Below are 24,678 nucleotides of genomic sequence, written 5' to 3'. Positions count from 1 at the left end.
TTGCTGTAATTCTCGAACCCTTCTTCCCAGAATGTGGTGAGCATGCGTTTGCCCATATAGCCTCACCTGTTTAACCATGAGGATGAGCTCTCTGTCCTGCTTCTCAAGTGCATGGGCGCTTTAATTGGACCTAGTTCCTTCACTGGTCCGTGTGTGTGGCAGCCCAGACCGGCTGTGACTGATCCACTTCGAAGGTAAGTGTTCTTCAACAATGATTATTGTCCGTACTCGTTTACAATGTCTTATTTCCCATGATTAGTGTTTGTATCTCTAGTAATGTCTTTCTTTCTCCCCAATAGGTGATGAAGGCCCAGCGGAGTCGCTGTGCTAGAAGTGAGCCCAAACGGAGCCCCGAGGAGCTTACAATGTCCCAATAGATGGTAGGTTTGGGCCCTAAGGTCAGTGCGAAGGTTGTGTAGCGTGCAATGTTAACAAATTGTCTTTATGTGGTTTCTGACCTTATTTGTCCTTTTCTCCTGCGGGTATGGCCTGGCGACATCAGATGAGGAGCAGCTGTCCGAAGATCTGTCGGCGGAAGATGGACGGCTGCAGCCGTGAGGATGCTGGTAGAGAAGAGCTCCAGCGTAAGTGTTGGACTTGCGGAGCAGGTAAGGAGCACTGAAGACGATAGTATTGCTGGAGCAGGTAAGATGCGCTGCTGGCGATGGTAGGCTTTGGGCGATGGTATTGCTGGAATCAGGTAAGATGCACTTCAGGCGATCGTATTGCTGGAATCAGGTAAGATGCGCTTCGGGCAATGGAATTGCTGGAATCAGGTAAGATGCTCTTCAGGCGATGGTATTCCTGGAATCAGGTAAAATGCGCTTCAGGCAATGGATTTACTGGAATCAGGTCAGTCGCGCTTCATGCGGCGGTGAGCGTTACGCTGCATGAGCACACTAACGCGAAGCGCTGGCATGCGGGCGAGGCAGGCTTAAATAGCCTGGTCCCAGCCACGCCCCCTTAGCTCTGCTTGATGGCTCCACCCTGCCACTCCCAGAAGATGCTGCACGTGTAGCCCAATGCATTCCTATGGCCACGCCCGGCCTGGATGCACATGGGGGCCCTGCAAGAGATGAAATAACACATGCACTATGAATAAAGTGTGCAGAGCACACTTTCTCATGAGCCTGGACCCTTTAAGTGATGTAACTTGTAGTCCTTGCCCTATGGCCATGACAACAGCACCTGCGCCCAGAGATGAGGAGACTATTTTAATGTCATATTTGTAAGCCCATCCGGACCTGGCACATTCAAAGATTTTGCCCTCTTAATGGCCATAAGAATGCCATCAATATCAATAACCAAGATATATACCAATCGAGTAAGACATACACACCAGATCCCTCTGCCCCATTCATCACTTCAGCCTGAGAAGGAGCAGAGTGTTCCAAAAAATGTCTCCCATTGAGGCCCAGCTATTGGATGCACTTGTAGAGATAATTAAATCCAATTTCCTCTAATTAGTCTCCAAAATAACAAGTCATTGGAGCTCAGGGCTAATAACTTTGCTTCAGCATCTTTTTGAAATAACAAATATCTCTAACTTTTAAGCCAATTTCTGTAAACTTGTTTTAGTTTACTTGTCTTTGTGGTTGCCATAGCACCCTTCTTTTTCACCTTTCTAAGGTCACTTCTTAGTTTTTTCTTTTTTTAGGGCAACCTGTTCATTGAATTTGTGAGTGAATCAATTCCATTCCGATTAATAGTTAAGCTTTTCAATGGAATTATGCCCAACAATATTGATTGAATGTACAGACAAAAAGCCGTGGGAAACAAATCAAAGAAAAGCCATCTGCCAGGTCTCTATCAATTTGATCATTAAATCTCGAGGCAACCCTTGGGTGCCACAGCACAGCCTGGTCTTGGGGTCTAATTTCAATGTCAACCAGTACTGCAGGAATCGAGCCGACTTTATAAAACCCTCCTAAGACCGCCTGATCACTGGTAGTGTTATCTATCACTTCCAAAGAAAGAAAGCTAGTGAACAAATTGCCTAGTGAGAAAATATATTCCAAGATTGATCTTTTTCCACAATTGCACCAAGTATAACTTGGCGGCACATCCCCCTGAACATTACCATAATTGGGGATCAAATGTAGACTGTCAAAAAAAGAACAAATCAAAATCCCTCTTTCTCTTGCGGATTGCAAATATTCTCTACCAGATCCCGAATTATACCACTGATCCTCTAAACATTCAGAGTTCAAATCACCTATGAGGATTACCCCCACGTTATTAATCACAGCATAGGGTTCAATTGCCTTCGAGATAGCAGAGAAAAAGAAAAGCAGACGAGGCAGGGTTATAATAGACATTCAGAACAATAATCCCCCTTCAGGCATCCAAACTAGAGTCCCACCATGAGACTTTTATTCCCAGAATGTCGGAACGTCCCAAAAGCAAATTTTCTACAGTCGTTCCCGGACAAGTTCACCAGGCACAGATTAGACCCCCAACCGGTCTTGCCCGTTGTCCTTTGTGCGCAGGCTCATAAATAATGGTGAAACCGTCAACCACTGGGATGTCCAACATGAATGATTCTTGGATACAGATAAAATCTGACAAATCCCAGGGGTCCCTATTCTTGCAGAGAAGATTAAAACCATGCGTATTCCAGGACATAAACCTAATGGCATCACTTCATTGGGGACCCTTTAAGACATTTTTCTTGTGAAGGGAATGAATAATGTGGGATCAATTGTATGTTACTATCCGCCTGTTGAGTTGAACAGGACCTGCATTTTTCACACTTGATGAATCCAAGTTAACCTTAATGATCAACGGCTCACTTAGGATAGATACAGGACTGTCATCTCCATCCCTACATATGGCCGGGACAGAACACACAACATCCTCAGAGAGCAAATAGGCCAACTCCTGCAAGCATTCTGATTCAGCCAAAACCAGATTTGTTATCAACTGTGAATAATATCCCATCATAACCGCATCAGGCCTTCTAAAGTCAGTGAAAAATATCCTGGCAATATCCTTTGAAGCAATTGCTTGCAAACTTAAAATGTCTTTGAATAAGGCCAGGATATATTGACAATTAAGTGTATACATTCGATTGACCTTAAAAGTATGCCTCAGGTGTATGTAAAATATGTCATCCCCAGATTGCATAGGGCACCCAGACAGATTTTCTGCTGTCAAACCAGTTTGAACCAGTTTTGTGGTAACTTAAAAACCAGGGCCACATTAGGATTTTTAGGGGCACATGAATTTTGGATAGTCCGGCCGGAAGGCACAGCCTGATTCACGGCTTTCTTCTGCCTGTCTTCCATAGTACAGAATTTAGGAGCCATTTCCAATACCCCCTGAAAGACCTGTCCCGCTGGAATAACGTTGGCTGGTGCCAGCTTAGCAACAGTAAGAGGACGAATAGGGGACGCTGAAGAGAGAAGACACGACATCCTCTAATGCCTTCTTTCAGGCAAAGGATTGGGTAATGGATGTTTTTGACCAGCTGATTGGGTTAACTCAGCCCCATACACATCAGAACTAACTGAATAAGTGGACAGTAAAGACATATCCACTAAGTCTGCACATTCTGCTTTAGTTTGGGGCTTTAAGTACACCGTAATCAAGGCATTACCCTTAACATGCAGCTTTAACCCTAAGTTCCCCTTAGGTTGCTGCGCCAAAGGGCGACATTTATGTACATCCTTATTCAGCAAAGTAGCTTTTGATTTGGCGGAAATTACAGTTGCGTCAACAGAAGTGTCCAAGAGTACAGATAAATCAGAAAACACTTCTGTCTCTGCTTCGCAAGAATTTTAAAGAACCTTTCTTATTTTGCCCCAGCTGCAGAATTGACTTTTTACCATTTCTGGACTTTTTCGGCCCCTGTTCTTGAGGCGACTATACTACCCCAGCAGGCTCAAATTGCACACAGGAGATACCCACACCTGAGGGCACACAATCCAAGACCACTGATGAATTTGTAACATGGCATGTCAGGGCATTCGCCACAGGGGAAAATGCAATCATCGCCCCAACTGGCCTTAGATGGTCAGCCACCTTTAGCCCCTTTCAGGGGACTAGAGGCAGGATGTAATTGAGCAAAGGATGTTTGTGATGCAGAGGAAACTAAATTAACCTCTGATGATATGGCATCAGCCTGATTTAAACCAAACTTTCCACTTGAATAACCAGAATGTGATTGAGCAAGATATGTTTGTGTTGCAGAGCAAACTTAATGTACCTCTGATGGTATGGCATCTGCCTGAATTAAACCAAACTTCAGTCTCGAAAAACCGGAAGCCATTATAAAGCCCTCAAAGTTCATTTTGGCTAATAAGTCTTAAAGAATGGTGCAAACCTCTGGAAGTTCGTGCAGATTGCATTCCTGCCCTCTGTCCATAGTGTCTAGTATCCTCGAAAAAAACGTCTTCCTGAGTCAATTGGGCTATGCTGAGGCGCTCAGAAGTCATAGGCTGCCCTCAAGGTTCCTGGTGGACAGCTCATAACTCAGAAGAGAAGAGCTGCGCTCAGAGTATGGGTCTGGTTGATTAAAAAATAATTGCACCTCCATTTGATTTGGAGATACCTGCATGACAGTCACCCCACATTCCCTCTGGTCCAACGGGGCAGAGGTTAAGTTACTATCAGGTTTATATAGATGCATCTCTTCCAGCACATTCGCAGGGCTAGCCACGATTATGGTGTCCATTTTTCGTGACCGTGCGCATAAAGAGAGGCGCACCCTTTTGGCTAACTCACAGAAGAGCACTGGATCTAAGATAGAGACATCGGATACAAAATGTGAATCCGCACAGTCCAGTAAATCCTTGGGATCAACGTGGCCTGGGGAACAAGAGTCTTCAACACAGGGCTTCACTGGATTCCCATTCACTTTGCAAGCACGCGAAGAGAATTAACATCTACAGCACTTTCAGCTCCAACCAACAAAGCCTGGGCAGAATGTCTAACAGGAGTCAATAGTCCTGGGTTAAGCCCTGTAACTTCAGTCTGTGCCGAAAAATTGTTACTGACCAGGCATTTAAATGCAGCGTTATCCCCATGGTCACCAGCCGCCTCCAGTGACTCGACTCTAGAGTCATTGTAAGCTTACTGCTGCCAAAGCCATGCATATTGAAGCAGCGATGACCAGCCTTTGAGAAGAAGAAAGTTAGAGTACCTTCGGGCACCCAGCGGGGGTCCCAACACACCTGAGCTGATTCACAAGCTTTCGGCCTCCACGGGAACACTGAAACACTCCGCACACTGCACGCTCTGCGAAGGAAGGAGTTCTTAAAGTCTGCCTCCAGGCAAATTAATGGAAAGTAAAAGAGGGCCTTCCGATTTCACTCACCAGCAAAGAGCTCTGCTTCCACAGCCACACTGAAACACCCTCAAAGTAATTTGACAAACATATTCTGCAAATCTTGCAGGCATTTAATTGCTTGTTTGTATATCTTTCAATTGATCACATCAGTTAAAAGTCAGGCATCTAGTCCTACAAGACTATGTGCACATACTGTTTCCCGGGGAAGAAAAATATTATAACAACTAGTTAATTTGTGTCAACGTGATGTTTCAGATAAATCATAGATTTGTCTCATTATGTTGCTATGAAAGTTCTGACTTCGGCACAGGGCTTTCTTGCTGGATTTCATTTTCTTTACTCCCTGATGGAGGGTAACCATATTTAGAGACACATTAACAACCTTAGTGTTTCTGGTGCAGCTGGTAACTTTGTCAGTGCATTGATTCTGCTAGGTGGTAAGATGCTGTTAAGTACTATCCCACTAGGTGAATAGGCCTAATGGGCACCTCCCTCCTACAGAAAAAGGTGGGGGGACTGCTTAGCAAATGGAATGTCCAATACTACAGCAAGTGTTGTCGGAAGATGCTATTGATTGATTGATATTTTATTTCTATCACGCTTGTACACAAGTGTTTCAGAGCGTGACAAGGCAAGGGAGGGGAACAGGGGAGAACAAAACAGCGATCTTACTAGGCCCAGTGACATTGAGAACACGCAAGTGCATGGGGGAGGGGAAAAGTGCATGAGAGGGAGAAGTGGAAAGTGCGATGCAGAGGAGAAACAGATAAATAACAATAAAAAAATAATAAAGGCAACAAACAGTGGTAATGTAGCCAGCAATTTGCAAGTGCTAGGTTTAAGGCAGCAGACAGGGTAGGTCTGATAAGTGCAGGAAGAAGAAGGGTGAGGCTGTATGGGGACAGATACAGACCCCAGTGCAAGGGGTGGCCCGGAGGCAGTGCGGGAGGGTGAGCAGGTACCTGGGCCCGAAGGGCAGAGGGTGGCCAGGTGCACAGTGCCATGAGAGAAAAGATCAGCAGGGGAGAAGGGGAGCGAAGGCAGAAGAAAAGAGGAAGGTCTTAATTTGCTTCCAGAACCGGAGATGGTTCTCAAGTTTTAGAGTGGCAGGGAGGCTATTCCAGAGGGAGGCCCCAGCCGAATACAGAGATCTACCCCCAGCTGGTTTCTTTGAAAAACGACTGACCCTGAGGGAATTGGAGGTAGAGGAGAGAAGAGCTCGAGAGGGGAGGTATTTGCAGAGGGATAGCTGAAGGTATTTTGGACCCAGGCCCCAGAAAGCCTTGTGGACAATGCAGAGGGTTTTGAATTTAATCCTTGCATCCACTGGGAGCCAGTGGAGAGATTTCATAGCTGGAGAGATACGATCCCAGGGCTTGAGGCCAAGGACAAGTCTTGCAGTCCTGTTCTGGATTAGTTGCAGAGGGCGGAGAGTAGAAGCAGGTAGATTTAGAAAGAGGCTGTTACAATAGTCCAAGCTAGAGAGAACCAGAGCTTGGGATACCATGAGCTTCTGGGGCAAGGAGAGGAAAGGCAGAGTACCTCTGAGGAGGTGCAGTCCGAAATTTGACTTTTTAGAGACCTCAGAGATGTGGGCAGAGAATGAAAGGGTGGAGTCAAAGATGACCCCGAGGTACTTAGCCTCGCATTTTGGGGTAGGAGGAGGGCCAAGGGAGGCCGGCCAGAGAGTGAGGGGAAAGGATGGTGAAGGTGTGCCGATGAGGAGGATCTCTGTCTTGCTGACATTCAGACAAAGATCATTGGCGGAACACCAATCTTGAATGCAAGTTAGGCAATCAGAGATGAGAGAGGGAGAGGAGGTGGCAGAGGGCAGCCTGAAAATGAGTTGAGTGTCGTCAGCATAGCATTGGAAATTTGAGCAGAAAGTGGCAATGCAGTGGGCTAGAGTTGCCAGGCATTGGTTGAAAAGCCAGGGCGAGAGGTTAGACCCCTGGGGAACACCACAGGTAGAGAGGAAGATGGATGAAAGGAAGGACCCAAGTTGGACCTGGGAGGGTCGAACTGAGAGGAAAGAGGTCAGCCAGGCCAGAGCCTGATCAGTGATACCCAGGTTTTCACAGAGACTGTTGAGCAGGATGGTATGGTTGACCGTGTCGAAGGCAGAAGAGAGATTGAGGAGGGTGAGGACAGAGGGAATGTTAGAGTCAAGGTTGGAGAGCAGATCTTCACGCATGTTTATGAGAGCAGTTTCCGTGCTTCTGGCAGCTCTGAAGCCAGACTGGTGGTCATGGAGACAGCTAACAGAATTGGAATGAAGGTTAAGCTGAGAGATGGCCAACTTTTCCAGGAGTTTGCCAAGAAAGGGAGTAATGGAAATTGAGCGATAGTTAGCTGGACAAGAAGGATCAGCTATGGGTTTCTTGAGAAGAGGATGCGCAAAGGAGTGCTTCAGAGGGGAGGGGAAGGATCCTGAGGCAAAGGAGTGGTTGCAAAATTCAGCAAGAGCCGGAGCGAGGGTGTCAATATGGTCCTTGATGGTTTTAGAGGAACAGGGATAGATCGGACTTGTCTAGCGACCTCGTCAGGGATGAAAAGAGGAACGGACGAGAAGGATGGTGGGAGGGTGGCTTAAGGAGGGTCAGCAAGCCAGATGGGGAGGGGAGAGGAGGGGTGTGGGTGAAGAGGGTGGACAGGATGTCCTGGGTTTTTTAAATGAAGTGAGAGGCAAGGGAAATGCAAAGAGCCTGGGAGGCAACAGGAGGGGTAGAGACTGCAGCAAGGTTGGCCAGCTCCTTGCAGATTTTAAAGAGTTCGGCCGAGTTGTTAGATGCCGCAGAGACACAAGCTTGAATGTGGACTCCCTTCTTGGTGAGGACAGAGAGTCGGTATTGCCTTTGTAGCAGGCGACAGGCCAGTTTGTCAGAGGATGAACACGAAGTCCTCCATTTCCTCTCAGCTGCCCTACACTTACGTTTAAGTGTAGCTAGGTCAGAGTCATACCAGCAATTGCACTTGGCTTTGGACTTCAAACGGATCCTCATGACAGGGCAAGAGCATCAAGCGTATCAGAAATTGAAGAGTAGAGCAGAGACAGGGCTGTGTCAGCATGTGAGCAGCGAAAGGTGGAGGGGGGAGAGAAAGTGGCGGCAAAAGCGTCAACTGACACACGCTTCACGGGTCGGATGTCCGAGAAGGTAGGTGGCAGTGTTGGGGTAGGCTTGGCTTGGTGGAAAGAGAGGGAGAGGGAGAGGGAGAGATGAGATGAGAGGAGGGAGTGATCGCTCCAGGAGAGAGGGGTGGTCAGAGGGATGGAGAGGGGGAGGTCAGAGGAGATCAAGACATCGAGTGTGTGCCCTGCAGAGTGAGACGGGCCAGAGGGGAGGATGGATAGGGAGAGGGAGTCGCAGAGATCACGGAAGAGTACAGAGGAGGAGCAAGGAGAGTCTAAATGTATATTTAGGTCACCGAGGAGGAGTTGTTGAGTGGTAGAGGCCAGGAGGGAGGAGGAGAGGTCTGCCCACTCAGAGAGAAATTAGGTGATTTGACCAGGAGGCCGGTAGATGGTAACCACAGTAAGAGAATGGGTAGGCGAGAGAGAAAGCCTACAGACAAGGCATTCAACAGAGGAGTAGGTCTGAGTGGGAATGATAGAGGCAAGAATCTACTCAGGAAAGATCAGGGCTACTCCCCCAGCGGACCGGGAGGATCTGGGTGCTGAGAGGATCTTGTAGCCATCAGGGAGGAGTGTCAAAGCTCGTGACAGAGCTGGCCGTGAACCATGTCTCAGAAAGACCAAGGACATCAAGGTCTAGTTCTTCAAGGAGGTGGCAGATGTCAGAGAAGTGTTTGATGGCAGAGCGAAAGTTGAGAGTGGCAATATGAAAAAGGTTGCCAGCCTTAAAGAGTTTCCGGGGATGGGTACAGATCAGAGGTACACCCTGCGGAGGAGAAAGAGCCCTAGGAGGGGCAGAGGAGGAGGAGGAGAGTGAGGGCAAGGTAGCCAAGGGGGAAGAGGAGGGGACAGCAGGAGATGACAACATAGCAATGCAGCTCCAATTAGTAAGTGTGGTGTACATGGCTTTTTGGAGTATATTTATTTGATTGGCATAAGATTTTTTTTCTCATTTCTGCACAGTAGTAATCTTCATGGAAAGCAGTTGCTAAGTCTGTTAATAAACTTACTGAAGTTAACAAACTACTGCCTGCCTGCAAGTAGTGTTTTACATGTCCCTGCATGTTATCTCATGTCCTTTTGAATTCCTGTAATGTTCTAGTAGTGCGATCCTTCCTTTTTGAGTGTAGGACTAAAACTACTGGAATGCATACTGACCGAACAGCCTACACCTGATTAGGGATAACCAGAGATCTCTGTGAACTCTTCTACTACTTTAAAGACTTAAAGATACACTACAAAATAGCACGTGATTAAATCACTTGCTTTTAGTCATTCGTTGACACAGGAATGCAGCATGTTTTGTATGCATGATGAGATTAAATCCTCAGTTAAACATAGCAAATGTGTTTTTACTTGTCCAACTGCATTGAACATAGAAACAGATAGGTCAGCTTTGAACAGCTTATTATTTTTTCAGTTTGTGTACTCTTCAATGAATGTAAATATTGAGCAGACAATTATGGCAGTGTCGAGTTTTAGCTTTGAAATACAGCTAACAAATGTGCCTCAAAACAAATGACTGGATGGAAAGTAGTTGCAGCCCAGAAATCCAAACTGCTGAGCTGCTTGGCTACATAGTCTCACACTTAAGACCATCCCCATCTCTATCGGCATGCCTCATGGGGCGGGTAATGGTTCCCTCTAGAAGAATGTAGATGACTCTGCCCACTTGTGTTTAACCTCGAATTGTGTTTTGGTAATAATAGAGCTGATGGGAGAGTCTAAGCTCAGCCCAGTGGCTTCAAAGACTCTGAGGAGAACAGGTCTGTTGCTACCTGTTTGAATGAATCTGATGATGTCACCACTATTTTCCCAGCCAGGGGACGGCAGCCGCTACCTGATCCTGACCCTGGGGGTGGCTATGCAAGGGAGGATCATATGAGTGGAGGCGGGCATCATCAGATGAGAGATGGTATCCCCCTTTCCTTTTAGGGACATCCGCTCCATTCCCCATGCCTTACTGTCATATTGTGAGAACCCCCTTCAACATCCTTCAAAAGCTGCTGACAGAACGTATGAAATTTTACACCTAATAAAACAACATGTTCTGAGACAAGGAAGAGGACTGCCATGCGAAAGAGTGTGAACCATAATGTGCAGTCTGGTATTGTGAAGAATGTGATTGGCCCAAGACACTTTCCAGTCTGGAGGCTGGAGTTTAAATCAGCTGCTGCGAGAAAATGCAGAGAGCTTCCTTTTCTAAGCGTCGCTTGGAGACGGAGGAGAGGTGCAGGTTGCAGTGCAGAGCAGACAGTGTCCCACTCTGGGAGCGAACCCTGAAGGCAGGCGAGTGGAGGCGGCGAGAGAGGAAGCCGACCCAAGCACTCCTGGCCGGTCGGGTAGACCAGGAAGCAGACAGGACCGAGAGCTGTGGCTGCAGAGCACTGCCTACGAGCGAAGAGGTGGAGAGGCAAGCTACAGAACGGCCACGTAGAGAAGCGGTGCCGGTAGAAGAAGTAGAAGGAAGTCACAGCGGGAACTGGAAGCCATGACAGGCTTTGTACTGACACAGGGAGCGAGAACGCTCCATGCCGCAGACTGAGGAAAGCCATTCAAGTGCAATAAATACTGAAGCTGGTACACAAATGTGTACGATTGGAGTGAGAGAGCACATATGTTGTCAGTAAACCAGAGGAGAGAAGGGAATGCCAAAACGGAGGCAAAGAGACCCTGAAAGAGTGAATTGGTTGCCAAGAGTGGCGAAGAGAGTAATTCTCATTGGAATCAGTGTCATCTTCATCATCACAGTACTTTGCCATAAAGTAACTTGGGGAAGACCCATGCCCCCTTGTACTAAATGAGAAAGAGAGATTGTAACATAAAATCCAGGCAGGAGAGTATACCTGGTGAATTGCAGATCTGGGATTCGCACCCATAAGCAATTGTACAAGAGAACATACCAGGTGTTTTTGCGAGTCTGTGAACTGTACAAGAGAACCTGGCAGGGGAGTATAACCGGTATTTTACGAGTCCCAGGTCTGGGACTCGAACCCAAGTTGTGTTACCTTGGAAAGAGAATCCTAAGGAAGACCCATGCCCTTGGGATTTGAATGGTATTGAACGTGGAAAAAGGCCCGGGGAATGGAGTCATTTTTCCAGGAGTGAATTGCAACACAAGAAGAGGGAGTTATCCTCTTGGACTATAAAGAACTTTGTTATTCTTTGAAGTTTTTGTTTTGGTGGAGAGAATCTTGGGGAAGGGATTCCCTTTGTAACTGTGAACATTTTCCATTTGGAACTTTTGTTGGAGTTATAACTTTTGTTGAACTTGAACATTTGCACACTTTCTAAGTCAAAGAAAATACTCTTTAACACTTTAGAGTTAGTTTTAGAATGCAAGGGCTACGATAGGAATTCAGACACAGAACATTTTCTTTCCTTTTTAACCTTTATTTAACAAATAGACATATGCATACATATCACAGCGACAACACAACAGCTGACATGAAGCTGCAGACATAAATGCAAAATATCAGGTATTATTATTACTTTGCAGACTGTAGAGAGATGCATAAGAAAAACATCCCGATAGACCTAGTTCATCTTTAATACACTTTAGGTGTCCTCGTCGTCATGCTCTGTCAGCCACAAATAAACCCGTAAAGGCCCTCAAACGTAGACTATCGTGGTTACATAGCTTTCTTCCCTCTCACTGGTGTATATCAAATCCTTAAGCCATTCTGAGCTCGCAGGAGCCAATTTCGATTTCCAATATTTCAAATGCATTTGTTTGCAGTTACACAGGCAGTATTAAATAATCTATGCACAGTTAATGCAGCATTACTGATGTCCCCAAGCAGGTATTTCAGAGAGCACAACACAGAGGGAATATCCACAATCTCGTACAGTATTTGTGCTACATCATGCCAAAATTGTATGATTAGAGGGCAATCACAAAACATGTCATATGAGTCTGCCATAACCCTCCTGCACATCCCACACGCATTACTCCCTTCGGGGAGAGCTTAGCAAGTTTGTCCGAAGTGTAATATAGCTGATTCAGAAACTTGAACTGGATAAGCCGCTATCTCACATTCATCGAGACTTCTATGGTTACAAGACAACATTTCTGCCACTGACTATCTTGCAATTCAATGCCTAACTCTTGCTCCCATTTCACCCAGGCTTTATTTCTGGAGATTTGGGTAGTCTGAACCAATTTATACAACCTGGAAACCAGTCGGCTGGCCTCTCCACTTGACACTATAGCATGAGTGTCCGGTTCTTGCGGAAACGATGGCCATATGAGTGAACCGCTGCCCTCATGGTATAGTATTGTAATATTTTAATGCAGTTGACAGGTCTCCGAGGGCTAATTGTCCCCCACTGTCCCAAGAAGCCTGAACATCTGCATCAAATTAAGGTAGAATACCAGGGAAGTTCCATAAGGGGAATTTACCACTATATGGACACAGGACATTTTTGCTTTGGACATCTTGACACCTAAAAGACCCTTAGATTTGGTTGAAGTGGAGAAATACCTTCTAGATTAGGGATAGTGAGGCATTTTCCAACCCCTTTATTGTTTACTAAAAGTTAATGCCAATCACCATTAGTGCTCTGTGTGTGTCTCGCATTCCTGGTTGCTTACCCTGTGAATCCCACAAGGAATGACACAGTGTGCAATTCTTTCAAGAAAGGAGGAAGCATCAGGTGCTTCAGCCTTGGGCCATTGCCCAGTGTTGAAGTCAACCTAGCAGCATTACGTGACCAGCAATGTCTGATGTTCCAATAGATCCAGTGGAGGGGTTAAAAGCTTTTGCCTATTTTACTGTACTTGTTTTATTTCTTGTTATTTTGCAATCTGATGAACACTTTATTCTTGTTTGCAGGGTTTGTCAGCACTGGGCACCAACAGCAATCTTAGAGAACTGATTGTATCTGAATGTCTAGGGATCACTGATATTGGGATTCAGGTAAACATTGGAACAATTATCTCTGGTACAAATAGATATTCATGTGCACTCAAATATTTTGCATGTATGTGACATATTATAAAATGGCAAATAAATACATATGAATGAAAAGTTATCAGAAATGTGGAGTTTGCAGTTTTAAATTATACCTCCGGCATCCAACTACACACTTATCTGAATGAAAGCTGTGCTGATGGGGGGGATAAACCAGATCTATTGTGCCAGAAATTGTGTATTTGTGTGTATTATATGTAGCTCATACCTTACTATGTTAAACACCTGTAAAAGCACCATGACTAGAAATTGTCATTCATTTAACCCAGCAATCCTGGGTTAGGCCTCTGACCGTGTAATTCCACGCGCTCTTCCCCGGTGAAGTGTTTTCTTTTTGTTTTCTTTTTGTCTTCTTCTTGTCTTTAATCAGACTTTGTCCTCTGACGCCACGCTCCTCGCCGGCACAGTTCGACGTAAGCAGGCTCCAGCAGGTGTTCGGCCTGCAAGGGGCTCTTCACTATGTCTGACCCCCCACGCTCTCTGCCTCCGCTGCCTTTGCCCTGACCACAACTGGGAGTCCTGCACCGCATGCAACACGCTTACAACGCCCTCTGAAGAACAGGTTAGCCCAGTTGCGGGAGCTCTGTGGAAGTTTGCCTGGAGAGGACTCAAAGGAATTTGTCAGGACAAGTCCAAGCCCAAGGTAGGGGCACTGTTCTCATCCGCACCTAGAGTGTGAAGGACCTTTCAGGTTCTTGTACCAGTGGAGGTACCAAGGCTACTACAGCTACCTGCCACCAGGCCGAGGGGTCGCTAGATCCTACCTGTGACTGCGCCTAAGGGCCACAAGGCTCTATTACCGGGTATACACCGGAGGGGCTACGACCTAATACCGAACAGAGGTCAGAGGGGGGTGCCTGTATGCACCATGTACCTCGCAAAAGCGACTCCTTTCCAGGACACGGTGGAGCAGGAGAGACCTTTCAGGTCCTGGATATCACGGCAGGTACCGAGGCTGTTACAGCTACCGGCCGTCAGGCCGAGGAGTCGCCAGATCCTACCAGACACTGCGCTGAGGGGCCGCAAGGTTCGATTACCGGGTCTACGCCCTGGTACCGAACAGATGTCCGAGGGGGCGCCTGTATGCACCACGTACTCTGCAAAAAAAGTGACTCCTTCCCCAGGAAGCGTAGGAGCGGGAGGGACTTTTCAGGTCCTGGGCATCAGGGCAGGTACCAAGGCTGCTGCAGCTACCAGCTGTCAGGCCGAGGGGTCGCAGGATCCTACCGGACAATGTGCTGAGGGGCCACAAGGTTCTATTACTGGGTCTACGCCCGAGGGGCTACTCCCTAGTACCAGACAGATGTCTTGGGGGGCACCAGTATGCACCACATACCCCGCAAAGGCGACTCCTTCCCCAGGAAATGTAGGAGCAGCAGGGACCTTTCAGTTCCTGGTATCAGTGCACGTACCGAGGCTGCTACAGCCACCGGCCGTCAGTTCCTACCGGATACTGCGCTTAGGGGCTGCAAGGGTCTATTACCAGGTTTACGCCCAAGGGGCTACACCCCAGTACCGGACAGATGTCCAAGGGGGGGCGGGGGCGCCTGTACACACCAAGTACCCCGCAAAAGCTACTCCTTCCCCAGGAAGCGTAGGAGCGGGAGGGACCTTTCAGGTCCTGGTACCCAGGCAGGTACCAAGGCTGCTTCCTACAGCTACCAACTGTCAGGCTGAGGGGTCGCGAGATCCTATCGGGGACTGCGCTGTGGAGCTTGACGGTTCAATTACAGGGTCTACGCTCTAGGGTCTATGCCCTAGTACCTGACAAATGTCCGAGGGGGCACCTGTACGCATCACGCACCCCGCAAAGTTGTCTCCGTCCAGGAGGCACAAGCACGGGAGGGACTTTCCAGGTTCTTTACCAGTGCAGGTACCAAGGCTGCTACTACAGCTACTAGCCGCCAGGCTGAGGGGTCGCGAGATCCTACCGGTGACTCAGCGTAGGGGCCGCAAGGAACTATTACCGGAGTTAGGCCTGAAAGGCTAAGCCCTAGTACCAGACAGATGTCTGAAGAGGCACCTCTACGCAGCACTACCAGCGGCATCACCGAGGGCAATCTGTCTACCAGGCCCCGTCCTGAGGTGCAGGGTAGGCCTCAACCTCCACCGCCAGGAGTCTTGGAAGAGGCAGGGCCCAACGTAGCAAACACCACGACAAAGGCAAGTGGCATGCAGCCCAACGAAAATGGCCGCCGGGCCAGATAAAATGGCGGCTCGTCCGACACCATCCCCTTTTGGGGAACAGGTAGGGGAACGAGTTTCCAGGTGGGACTGGTCTTCACTAAGTACGTGGCCCACAGCATACCCTTCATCGTTGCAGGGCCGATGCACCCCGCAGACAGTAAGGCAAAGTGGGTTCAGGCCCCAGCACCCACAAGGCCCATCGCCCATGCCCGCGCCTCCAAGTGCTTGACCGGCCCATGAAGACTGGTTTTCTTGAAAAGCCATGACCCTCAGGGACATTCTCCCTCTGGTTCTGTCGCTAGCATCCACGCACATGCCCCCCTTGGTTCCAGCGCCTCTGGCTCCTGTGCAGCCCCAGCTACCCAGGCCAGTACCAACAACACCGGCTCCCACGTCTCCAACGGTCTTGGCAGCCCCACAGCCTCCTTCTCAGCAGCCGGCTCAGGTCAGCAGGTCACAGCTTGAACCTTGTTCGGCTCAGCCTAACAGGTGTCTCAATGCCATGTTTAGACAGCTAGAGGGAACCCCCTCTTGCTGTTGGCACTCTCACAGCCACACTCCTCGGCCACTTCCGGTGCAGCACCCGGCACGCTTCAAGGTAGGGCTGGCGGAGGCCAAAAATGGTTGCACAAGACATAATGGAGTCCGCCGTGGAGCACATTGACGCCTCAGGCAGTGCCATTTGCAGCGCTACTAGCAGGAGAAGGACTATCTGGCTACAGGTGACCAACTTCAACCCGGACGCCCAGAAACACATACTGGACCTTTCCTTATTGGGGGCGGGGCAACCTGTTTAGATTAGGAACTTGATAAGAGGAGGAACAGTCCCCAGACTGCTGAATCCTTATCCATCCTCGCTAAGGCCACCCCTAAGAGATATAGCCAGACGCGTGCCCATGCTGGCGCACAAGGTTCACTGACTCTTGGATCCTCCCTGGGCTACTGCCTACCAATCCCTCCTTAGCCTCTCCCCTCCCCTCCCACAAATTGGGACAATATCTCTGTGGGCAGAAATTCACTTGCACGTAGAGGCGGGCAGTGGAAGAAGTCCCAGCCTCCCAGCGGGGTCTGGGCTCCTATTCACAGATTTTCCCCATACAATGGTTACCCGAACGCGCATTGCGGAGATATTATGCACGGGAGGCCGTATGTGCTCCCTGGATCTGAAGGATGCTTACCTTCACGTACCGATCTGCAGCCCCATCAGTCCTTTCATAGAGTCAGGATCATGGGCTTCCATTTCCTATGCAAGTTCTACCCTTTGGCCTCAATCCGCCCCCCATGGTCTATACAGGACGGATGACCTTGGGGCTCAGGGTCACCACGCCTGTCCATACCTAGACTGGCTCATCAGGGCAAGGTCTCTGGAGGCAGTCCTCCACACCGCCTTCGCCCTTATGCTTCCACTACATGAGTCGGGATTTTCCATCAATCTCAATAAGTCACAGCCGGAGCCCAAGCAGACTCTAACATTCCTGGCCCTCATCTGGGATACTAGCTCAGAGAGAATATTCCGCTCAGAGGAGAAGATCACAGCAATCAGAGGCCCATAGGGCATTTTCTCAGCAGAACAGTGACCTCGGATTGGTGGTACCAACGCCTAAATTGCAGTTACACTGCGCATCCTCCTGGAGTCAGTAGAGGGGTTCCCGGGCAGAGCCGGGCAGCATTCCACTGCATCTCTGTCACAACCTAATCTGGGGGAGCACAGACAGCAACTTACGGCTATGCAGGCCCTTTCGTCAGCCAGCTCCGCGGGTTAGCATCCCCATGCAGGAAGGGAAGCTACCTTGGGACAGCCATATTGTCCACAGAGAGGATTCTGTCAGGAGCATGCAGCCCTCATCAACTGGCTTGAGTTGATTGCCATCTGGCTCGCCCTCAAAGCCTATCGGCCAGCAATCGGAGCCTTCCGGAAACTCAGGGGAGGACGTTTTTCTCATCCGCAAAACCAATGGTTAAAAGACATTTGACGGGCCTCACCAGGCTCTACCCGCCCATCAAGAAGCCACACCTCGTGTGGGACCTCAACATAGTGTTGGGCGCCTTGGCGCATAAACCCTTTGGGCCCATGGCGTCCGCGGACAGCAGGCTAGTCACCATTAAGACAGCCCTCTTGGTGGGTCTTACGTCTGCACGCTGTGTCAGCGAAATACAAGCTCGGATGGCACCTGAGTCATACACTACCTTTCACAGGGACAGGGTGGTCCTCAGAACGCATCCTGCATCATGAGGTAGTCTCTGCGTTCCATCCAAATGAGGAGATGGGACTCCCTACTTTCTTCGCTGGCCCTAAGGGCCATCCTCAGAGGGTTCAGCACTGTCTTCATTCTAGACGAGTGCCAAAGGTCTATTTGAACAGGACCCAGAGCTTCCGCAAGTCTGAAGCTCTATTTATCACCCTCAGAGGTTCAGGGCCAGGATATCAGGCGCCCAAAGCCTCCATTGCGAGGGGGATGGTGGCCTCCTTAAGGAGGCCTAGAAGGGGCAACACAAACCGCCTCCCGCAAACATGCATGCCCACACATTCAGAGCCAAGGCCACGGCGGTTGTTTTCCAGAGACGCTTACAGTGGCAGTTCATCAGCAGGGCTTCCACTTATGCCACTCCCGTGGCCTTTTGCAAGCACTACCATTGGGATGCTGGCTCCAGGTCAGATGCAGCCTTCTGGAAGTCAGTAATAAGGAACTTGTTTTGTTAAGGAGGGTCACCTCTCCACCCTGGAGCTACATTCAGTTGTAATCGCCCATGCAGTATGGAGGAAAGGGGACAGGATGTCAGAGTAATTACAAGTTACTCACTGTAGTGACTAACGTACTCTTAGTCCATAGTCCCCTTTCCTCCTATACATCCCACCATCCTCCCCCCTAATAAAACTGGTGTCACTTAGGCAATTGTAATATTGTCGACGCCTCAAGGGGGACTGAGGAGTGGCGCCAGTGGGTGGAGTCAGGTGAGCCCATGCTCCCAAGGCCTCGCCGGCATGCCTCTAAATTTAAAGGGGAAGAAGGTTTTTTCTGGTGAAAAAGGTTCTGTCTCCCATCCCTAGCGAAGGACGCCCATGCAGTATGGAGGAAAGGGGACTATGAACTAAGAGTACGTTAGTAACTACAGTGAGTAACTTCTAATTTATTCAGACTTGTAAGGCACACAGCTGCCATTTTTCATGGTCTCCAGGTGCTCAGGCAGATCTGAAAAAGAAGCTGGTTGGGATGGTTAGTGAGGTTAAGGGGTGGTGGATACAGTGAATGTTAGCGGGTTAGAGAGTTATTAGTAGGGTTGGTTGGGTTTGTTGCGATGGATTGGCATTCGCTTAAAATTATTCTTAGTGTGTTTGTGGTGGAATTTTTAGTGGTCCAGTCGCATGAAGTTCTCTTGCGTTGTGGTGGGTGGACTATTAGTCGCTCCGAAGTATTCTTCAGCTCAGAGTGTTAAAGAGCCATGTTTTTAATAATTTCCTGAACTTGGGATGATCCTCTGTTGTTCGTATTTCCTTTGGGAGCTAGTTCCAGAGTTTCACTGCTATGCTGGAAAATGCTGATGCCCCTAAATATTTGTTTTTAGTATTGTTTGTGTTTGTGGCGTATGTAGTTGGTGGATCTTAGTGTTTGTGTTGGTTTGTAGATGGTGATTTTCTCCTGTTTGTATTCCGCTCCTTGATGTCACCGCTTTTGATGGCACCCGTCTGTTTTAAGATATCCCTGAAGGCCCTGTAACAAAGTCGCATTGCCGCCCTTCGACACTCTGAGTTGCCTTGGGGACCAGTGCTACTGGAGGTGGTACACAAGGATTCCTCAAGCCCCTCCTCATATCTCAGATTGCCCACCTGACCTTTTAAGATGTCGAAGGCTTTGCAACCTTCATTTCACAGCTCTGGAGTAGGGAAGAGCGCAGAGAGATCCCTCTCAGGCCGGTTCTATGATTTGTGGGGCCAATTGTGGCAAATTAAGTGTGGGCCCCTTAATGTGCATTTGATGACATCATAGGAAGTGACATCACACGATAATGACCACGATGTATGTAGGCAGCAGCGAAAAATAGTTTTAAAAAAATGGCATATATGTAAAGTTTCAATAATGTAAATGGTGCTACTAGTAACTGCTATTGTTTTTCCCTGGGTCAGGGATTACGGTATTGGTAGATGAATGCTACCTGGTTTGCCCAAACTGTCAACAGCGTGTTATCCTGAAGGGTTGGGAGGGAGACAGAACTGCACTGTTGGAGGGTTTTGTGGGATATGTTTAATTGTGCTGGACGAAGGCATAGATTTTAGGTAGCTAACTGCTGCCTTGCATGTGCTTTCAAAATATAAAGGACCCTTTAAAGTTCTTAACATGTTAAGAACACATTGTCCAAAACAATGGTCTCTTAAATAAATAGTCCATCATTGGTAAATCACACACACTTAAAAAGCTGTGCTTTAAGAAAGCGATCAGCCGTGCTTAAGAGGCCCACATCGCCTATTGGGCCACTGGCAGGGGGGCATTTGTCTTGCCAACGTTGCAGCAGGAGGATGACCGGTGACAAGTCGCCTCAACAGAAGAAACTAAAGGGAGCAATACCTTGAGGTAAAACAGCATCCCTCTGATCATGCATGCTGCAGCGTGTGCCGCCTATGTTCCCAGAGTGCACTGCAGCAAGCTTAGATACTCTGAGCACACCGCCCATGCTGCAGCCTGCAAGAATATGGCGTCAACAGCACCCTCTGCGCGGGGCCCTAACAGCACGGGGCCAAGTGCAGCTGCACACGCCTAGCGCCGGCCCTGCCTCTACTGCCCGCTCAGACTGTCCCTCAAGTATGGCATTCTTCCTTCAAAACTGTCACCTCCCAGGATGGGTACTGTGAAAACCCAGTCTCGGGAGGATGGCTCAGGGGCAACGTGCTCGCATTGGAAGCAAGACAACATGGAGCACCACAGGTTCGATCCGCGGGTCCTCGCTTCGAAAACTCTGGGTATTAAGTGCGTTATAAATAACCTATCATATCATATCAGTGTGAGAGACACCGATGGAAAGACCCTGGCTTCTGTCCGAGAATACCAACCCCTCAGTGAAGAGATTAGAACCCCAAGTTTAAGATGAATTTCCCTTTCCCATTTTAGCAGGAGAATCTGTGTGACATCTAAATTGTGATACTAGGAGGGAACGAAAGATTGAGGGTGCCCAACATCTATGACAAAGGCCAACCCGACCTTGATGGTCTGCCACAAACCACCTGGCGCCTCTTTCTAGAAAACCTATGTGCCCTCTGAGAACCTACCCTTGGCATACAAGATAGTGAGTGAGTAAAAGAGAAAGAGAACGACTCACTCTTTAACTCTGCTTGAGCAACATCCCAAGGTTATACATAAACAGGAACAGACCTACTCGGCATAGTTGCTTGTCTGTGTCCAATAAGGAGGGGTAGTTGGCCTAACTTGTAGGATGTTATGTCTTGGAGTGTATGCAGACAACCCCAGGCCTGATAGGGTAATCTTTCCCCTCTTCCTTACTTCAGTCCTGAAATAAGGTGCACTTTCCGTATGAGTCCTTGGGTCAGGGCAAGGTGTTACAAACTCCTCCAGGTCCTAGGTTAGAACTAAACAACTAAACATAGGAACATTTCTTAAGGAAAAAGTGTCAAGATGGGTGCTTAATTCAAATCCATTAAAGACTTATTCTAGGAAGACCTGGACGCTTATTTAAAAAAAATAAAAAGGGGGAAGACTGATTGGATGGAGGAGCCCACATGCATTTGCAGTTTCGTGCACATTTGTCCCCTTCATGCAATTTTCCTCATTTTCACTATAAAGTACAAAAACGTGTTAAAATAAGTGAAATGGCCTTAACATTTAGTAACTATGCCTTCCGCAAGCATTTCTCATGTAATAGGCATGAATTTATCGGGTGCTAAAACTAGGCAGGCATTAAATGTAACCATTGGTTTTACACCAATATGTTAATGTCTTGATGGCATAGAGCCATGTAGTTTTTGCATGAGTAGTCTGTATGCACCGTGCAAACAGTGATCCAATGTTGTGCAGACAGTACACCTTGATTAGAATCCCCTTGGAAGGGAATAAAGTTGTTAAGCCTGGCTTGTACGCCAGGTTTTAACATCTATATTTATGCTCCAGGGGACTTGAAAGCGATCCCCCGTTTATCTAAATCCAATGTTTAGTTTCTATTCAAAATCACAAGAGCCCCTGGCATCTGCATCTAGGAGAGAATCTTTCAAATCAGTCAGTCTCAGGAAATGTTAAAGTGCTCTAGTGCACTTCTTTGTCTTGGCAGACAATCCTGATTCAGCGTTGCCTCCTGGGATGCTGTAGCCCTTGAACTTCAACCAGGTCAAGTGCTGTTTTGTTACCCCTCTTGATGCTTTATTGAGGCAAGATCTGTTCCCTTCTTGCTCTAGGTAATTCTGGGTAGGATTCTCTTGTTCCCTACCTAGGTATTTATCAGGCTGCAAGAATGATGACCCCCCCTTTTCCCAGCCAAGGGTCTCACCAAGAATACAGACTTCATTTGTTGACGCTGGTGGCTTTGTAACTACCACCTGTATCTGGGCTAGAGTGCCCAAGCTTCTCTTTACCCTAGCTCTTTCTAGTCTTTAGGCCACGACTCCAAGCATGCTTGCTAATCTAATCTTCTCACTAAGCTTTTCCTGGTCTACAGTGTGACTCACTACTATGTGGCATGTTTGGTTTGGCCAACTCAGGTAATTTCTCTCTAGTATGTGTAAGGAAGGCATGGTTATCAGAAGCAGGACAGACACAAGGAGTACAATCCAAGGGTGTTTATTAAACAGTACATGGGTGAGAAAAACGCCTAAACTAAATCTAGGATGGAGCGAGCTACGACCATCACAGTAAAGAAAACACTATCTTAGTGGTGTCGTGTCGAAACAAAATGGCCTATGCTAATAATCCTATTGCCAAATCATTACTCTATATAACAAAAGGGTGCACGACAATGATATGTATAACAAAAGAGTGTAATGCAAACTAAAATGTCTAAAAGGATTCGATAGTTCAGGACTGCTGAAATAATACACTCCCTTCCCTATGTTGCATCACGGGACAAGGCCGAACAGTGTCATGACTGTGAGCACCCCTTGAGTCTATAGGCATCAGAAAGGCGTTTCTTCAAAAAAGGTAGGATCCCTTGATTGATGTACCACTCTATATTCTTTTACCAAGAACTCCCCAGCTAATAGGACACATGTAACTGGATCGTAGCACCCTGATGCCTGAGGGCTTGTGTGCGCTATATAAATGCAAAAATAAATTAAATAAATAAATGTCTTTTGCCTGGCAGTGCAAGACTTTCCCCAAGCTCTCGCCATGTGGGATTCCCCTCTTCTGCGGCTTTCTTGTGATACCCCTTTGTTAGGTTCACCTTCGTCTTTACACCACTGTTCAGTCACTTTATCAAAATACAGGATTCACTTCCCCTTGCTTTCAATTGGCATCCCTCCGTCGAGGTTCACTATAACCTTCAAATCACACTTCAGTTAACTTTTATCAGTTCTACTAGCTTATCGTATTCGGGAATTCTTAATGTCTTTTTAAACACATATTTGGTTCACTTTCACTGGTTCACACAGGTCCTCCTCCTCTGGGCTCAGACCTTCCTATGTACGGTTCACTCAGGTCCCCCTCCTCCGGGCTTAGATCTTTATCTACAGGCAGTTCTGGCTTCCCTCGATCGGCCACAAGCTGTCACACCACCAGCATCACACTGGTTTCTTTACAATCTTTCATGCTTTCACTTTTACGTACTTTCCAGTTCGATATAGAGACTTCCGATAGACGATCACATCTCGCCGGGCCAATTTGTTATATTGTAGCAAGTGCGTTTACTTTTCACAATCAAGCTTCTCTTTCTCATGGCTGCCGTTCTACGCACAACCCACAATACTTGATACAGTTCAAAGTTTCGTACCGACTTCCTCTCCCGATGCCTTCTGGTATTTGCAGTTCCTTTCACTACTTGTCAAATACTTTCGACTGTACGAGGGGGCTTGTGCCCGTGACTTTTTCCTCGTATGACCACTTTGACTATTCGACTGCTTTCAGTTATTTTCTCTCATGGCTTCTCTCACATGCACAATCTCGGCATTCTTTATTCTTGCTACAATGTACTTTCGCTCATGGTTTCTCAACAACCTAACAAGCACTTCAAATGTTAATGTCCTGTTCTTTCACCATCACAAGACAGTCTCCCTTTTCACTCACCGGCAGCGGCTGATACAGTTTATCAAAAACCTTCAGTTTGTCCGGCCTTTGGCCCAGCGCAGCTAGCCTCCTTTCAAGTCCTCACGCCATACGTGAAGGAGGTTCTGCCGTGACCACCTACAGTGGCAGGGAGTCGCTGTTTTGTGATTCTGTAGCAATTTTCACCTCTCAGCTGATAGGACCACAGCCTTTCGTTCGCCTCCTGGTCCCGTCTGCTCTATTTCCATATTCGTGTTGCCTCCCTGGGATTTCCTGCCCTTCCGTTCTGCTGATCTTGCTCGCCTCGGTTGCCCTTCTCACCTTGCTCTCTGGGTGCGCTCATGCTCCACCTTTTATCCCAGTGGGGAAAGGTAACAGGATTCAGGTGCGAGTCATTAAGGTTAAGTGCCTGACTCTGATGTTGGGTCATGTCAAACAGACTGGTTATGTGTGAGTCTGTCTTTCCCTAAAGCGCTTTGTTTGTGCAGTAGAGTGTGTGTAAGAAAGGGGGGAGGATAAAGTTCCTAGATAGTACATGGAATGAAGGTGTTCCACAGGAAAACGGGTACAGGAATACTACGTCTCCTCTCGGTGCCCCACTCCCCAGGGACCCCTCATCCAGGTAATCCTCCCTCACTGGTCCACCCCTGGGGTCTGGATCCAATAGCGATGGCCGTGCTCCGGACACTTGGATGGCAGATCCCAAGGGACTAGTCAGTGAGACACCCTTCTCTATGCTAAACCACGGACATTCCGGGACATCCTTCTAGCAGCTTTAAGGTCAGGAAGCTTCTGCCTCTTTTTATGGTGAGACTTGGCAATTAGCAGAGACAATTAATAGTCTGGTTGGTGGGCACATTTCCCCACTAGTGTGGTTGTTTGCAATTGGTGCATTTC

General features: G+C 47.9%; 1 protein-coding gene across 2 annotated transcripts in view; it reads left to right on the top strand.

Annotated features, from left to right (window-relative positions):
* Nucleotides 1-24,678, top strand: part of FBXL13 (F-box and leucine rich repeat protein 13) — a 2,326,763-nt gene that overhangs the window by 1,935,907 nt on the left and 366,178 nt on the right. Inside the window, exon 18 of one of the 2 annotated variants that reach the window (XM_069628058.1) lies at nt 13,259-13,342. The exons of the other annotated variant lie outside the window; for it this stretch is intronic. Coding sequence (XP_069484159.1) covers nt 13,259-13,342 — 84 coding nt within the window. The remainder of the gene's footprint in view (nt 1-13,258; nt 13,343-24,678) is intronic. 2 annotated transcript variants of the gene reach the window in all.

The sequence above is a fragment of the Ambystoma mexicanum genome, chromosome 12, assembly GCF_040938575.1.
Source record: "Ambystoma mexicanum isolate Mex_15411 chromosome 12, UKY_AmexF1_1, whole genome shotgun sequence".
Lineage (NCBI taxonomy): Eukaryota > Metazoa > Chordata > Amphibia > Caudata > Ambystomatidae > Ambystoma > Ambystoma mexicanum.
The sequence above is the reverse complement of the archived record's forward strand: the minus strand, read 5'-3'. Positions and strand labels throughout refer to the sequence as shown.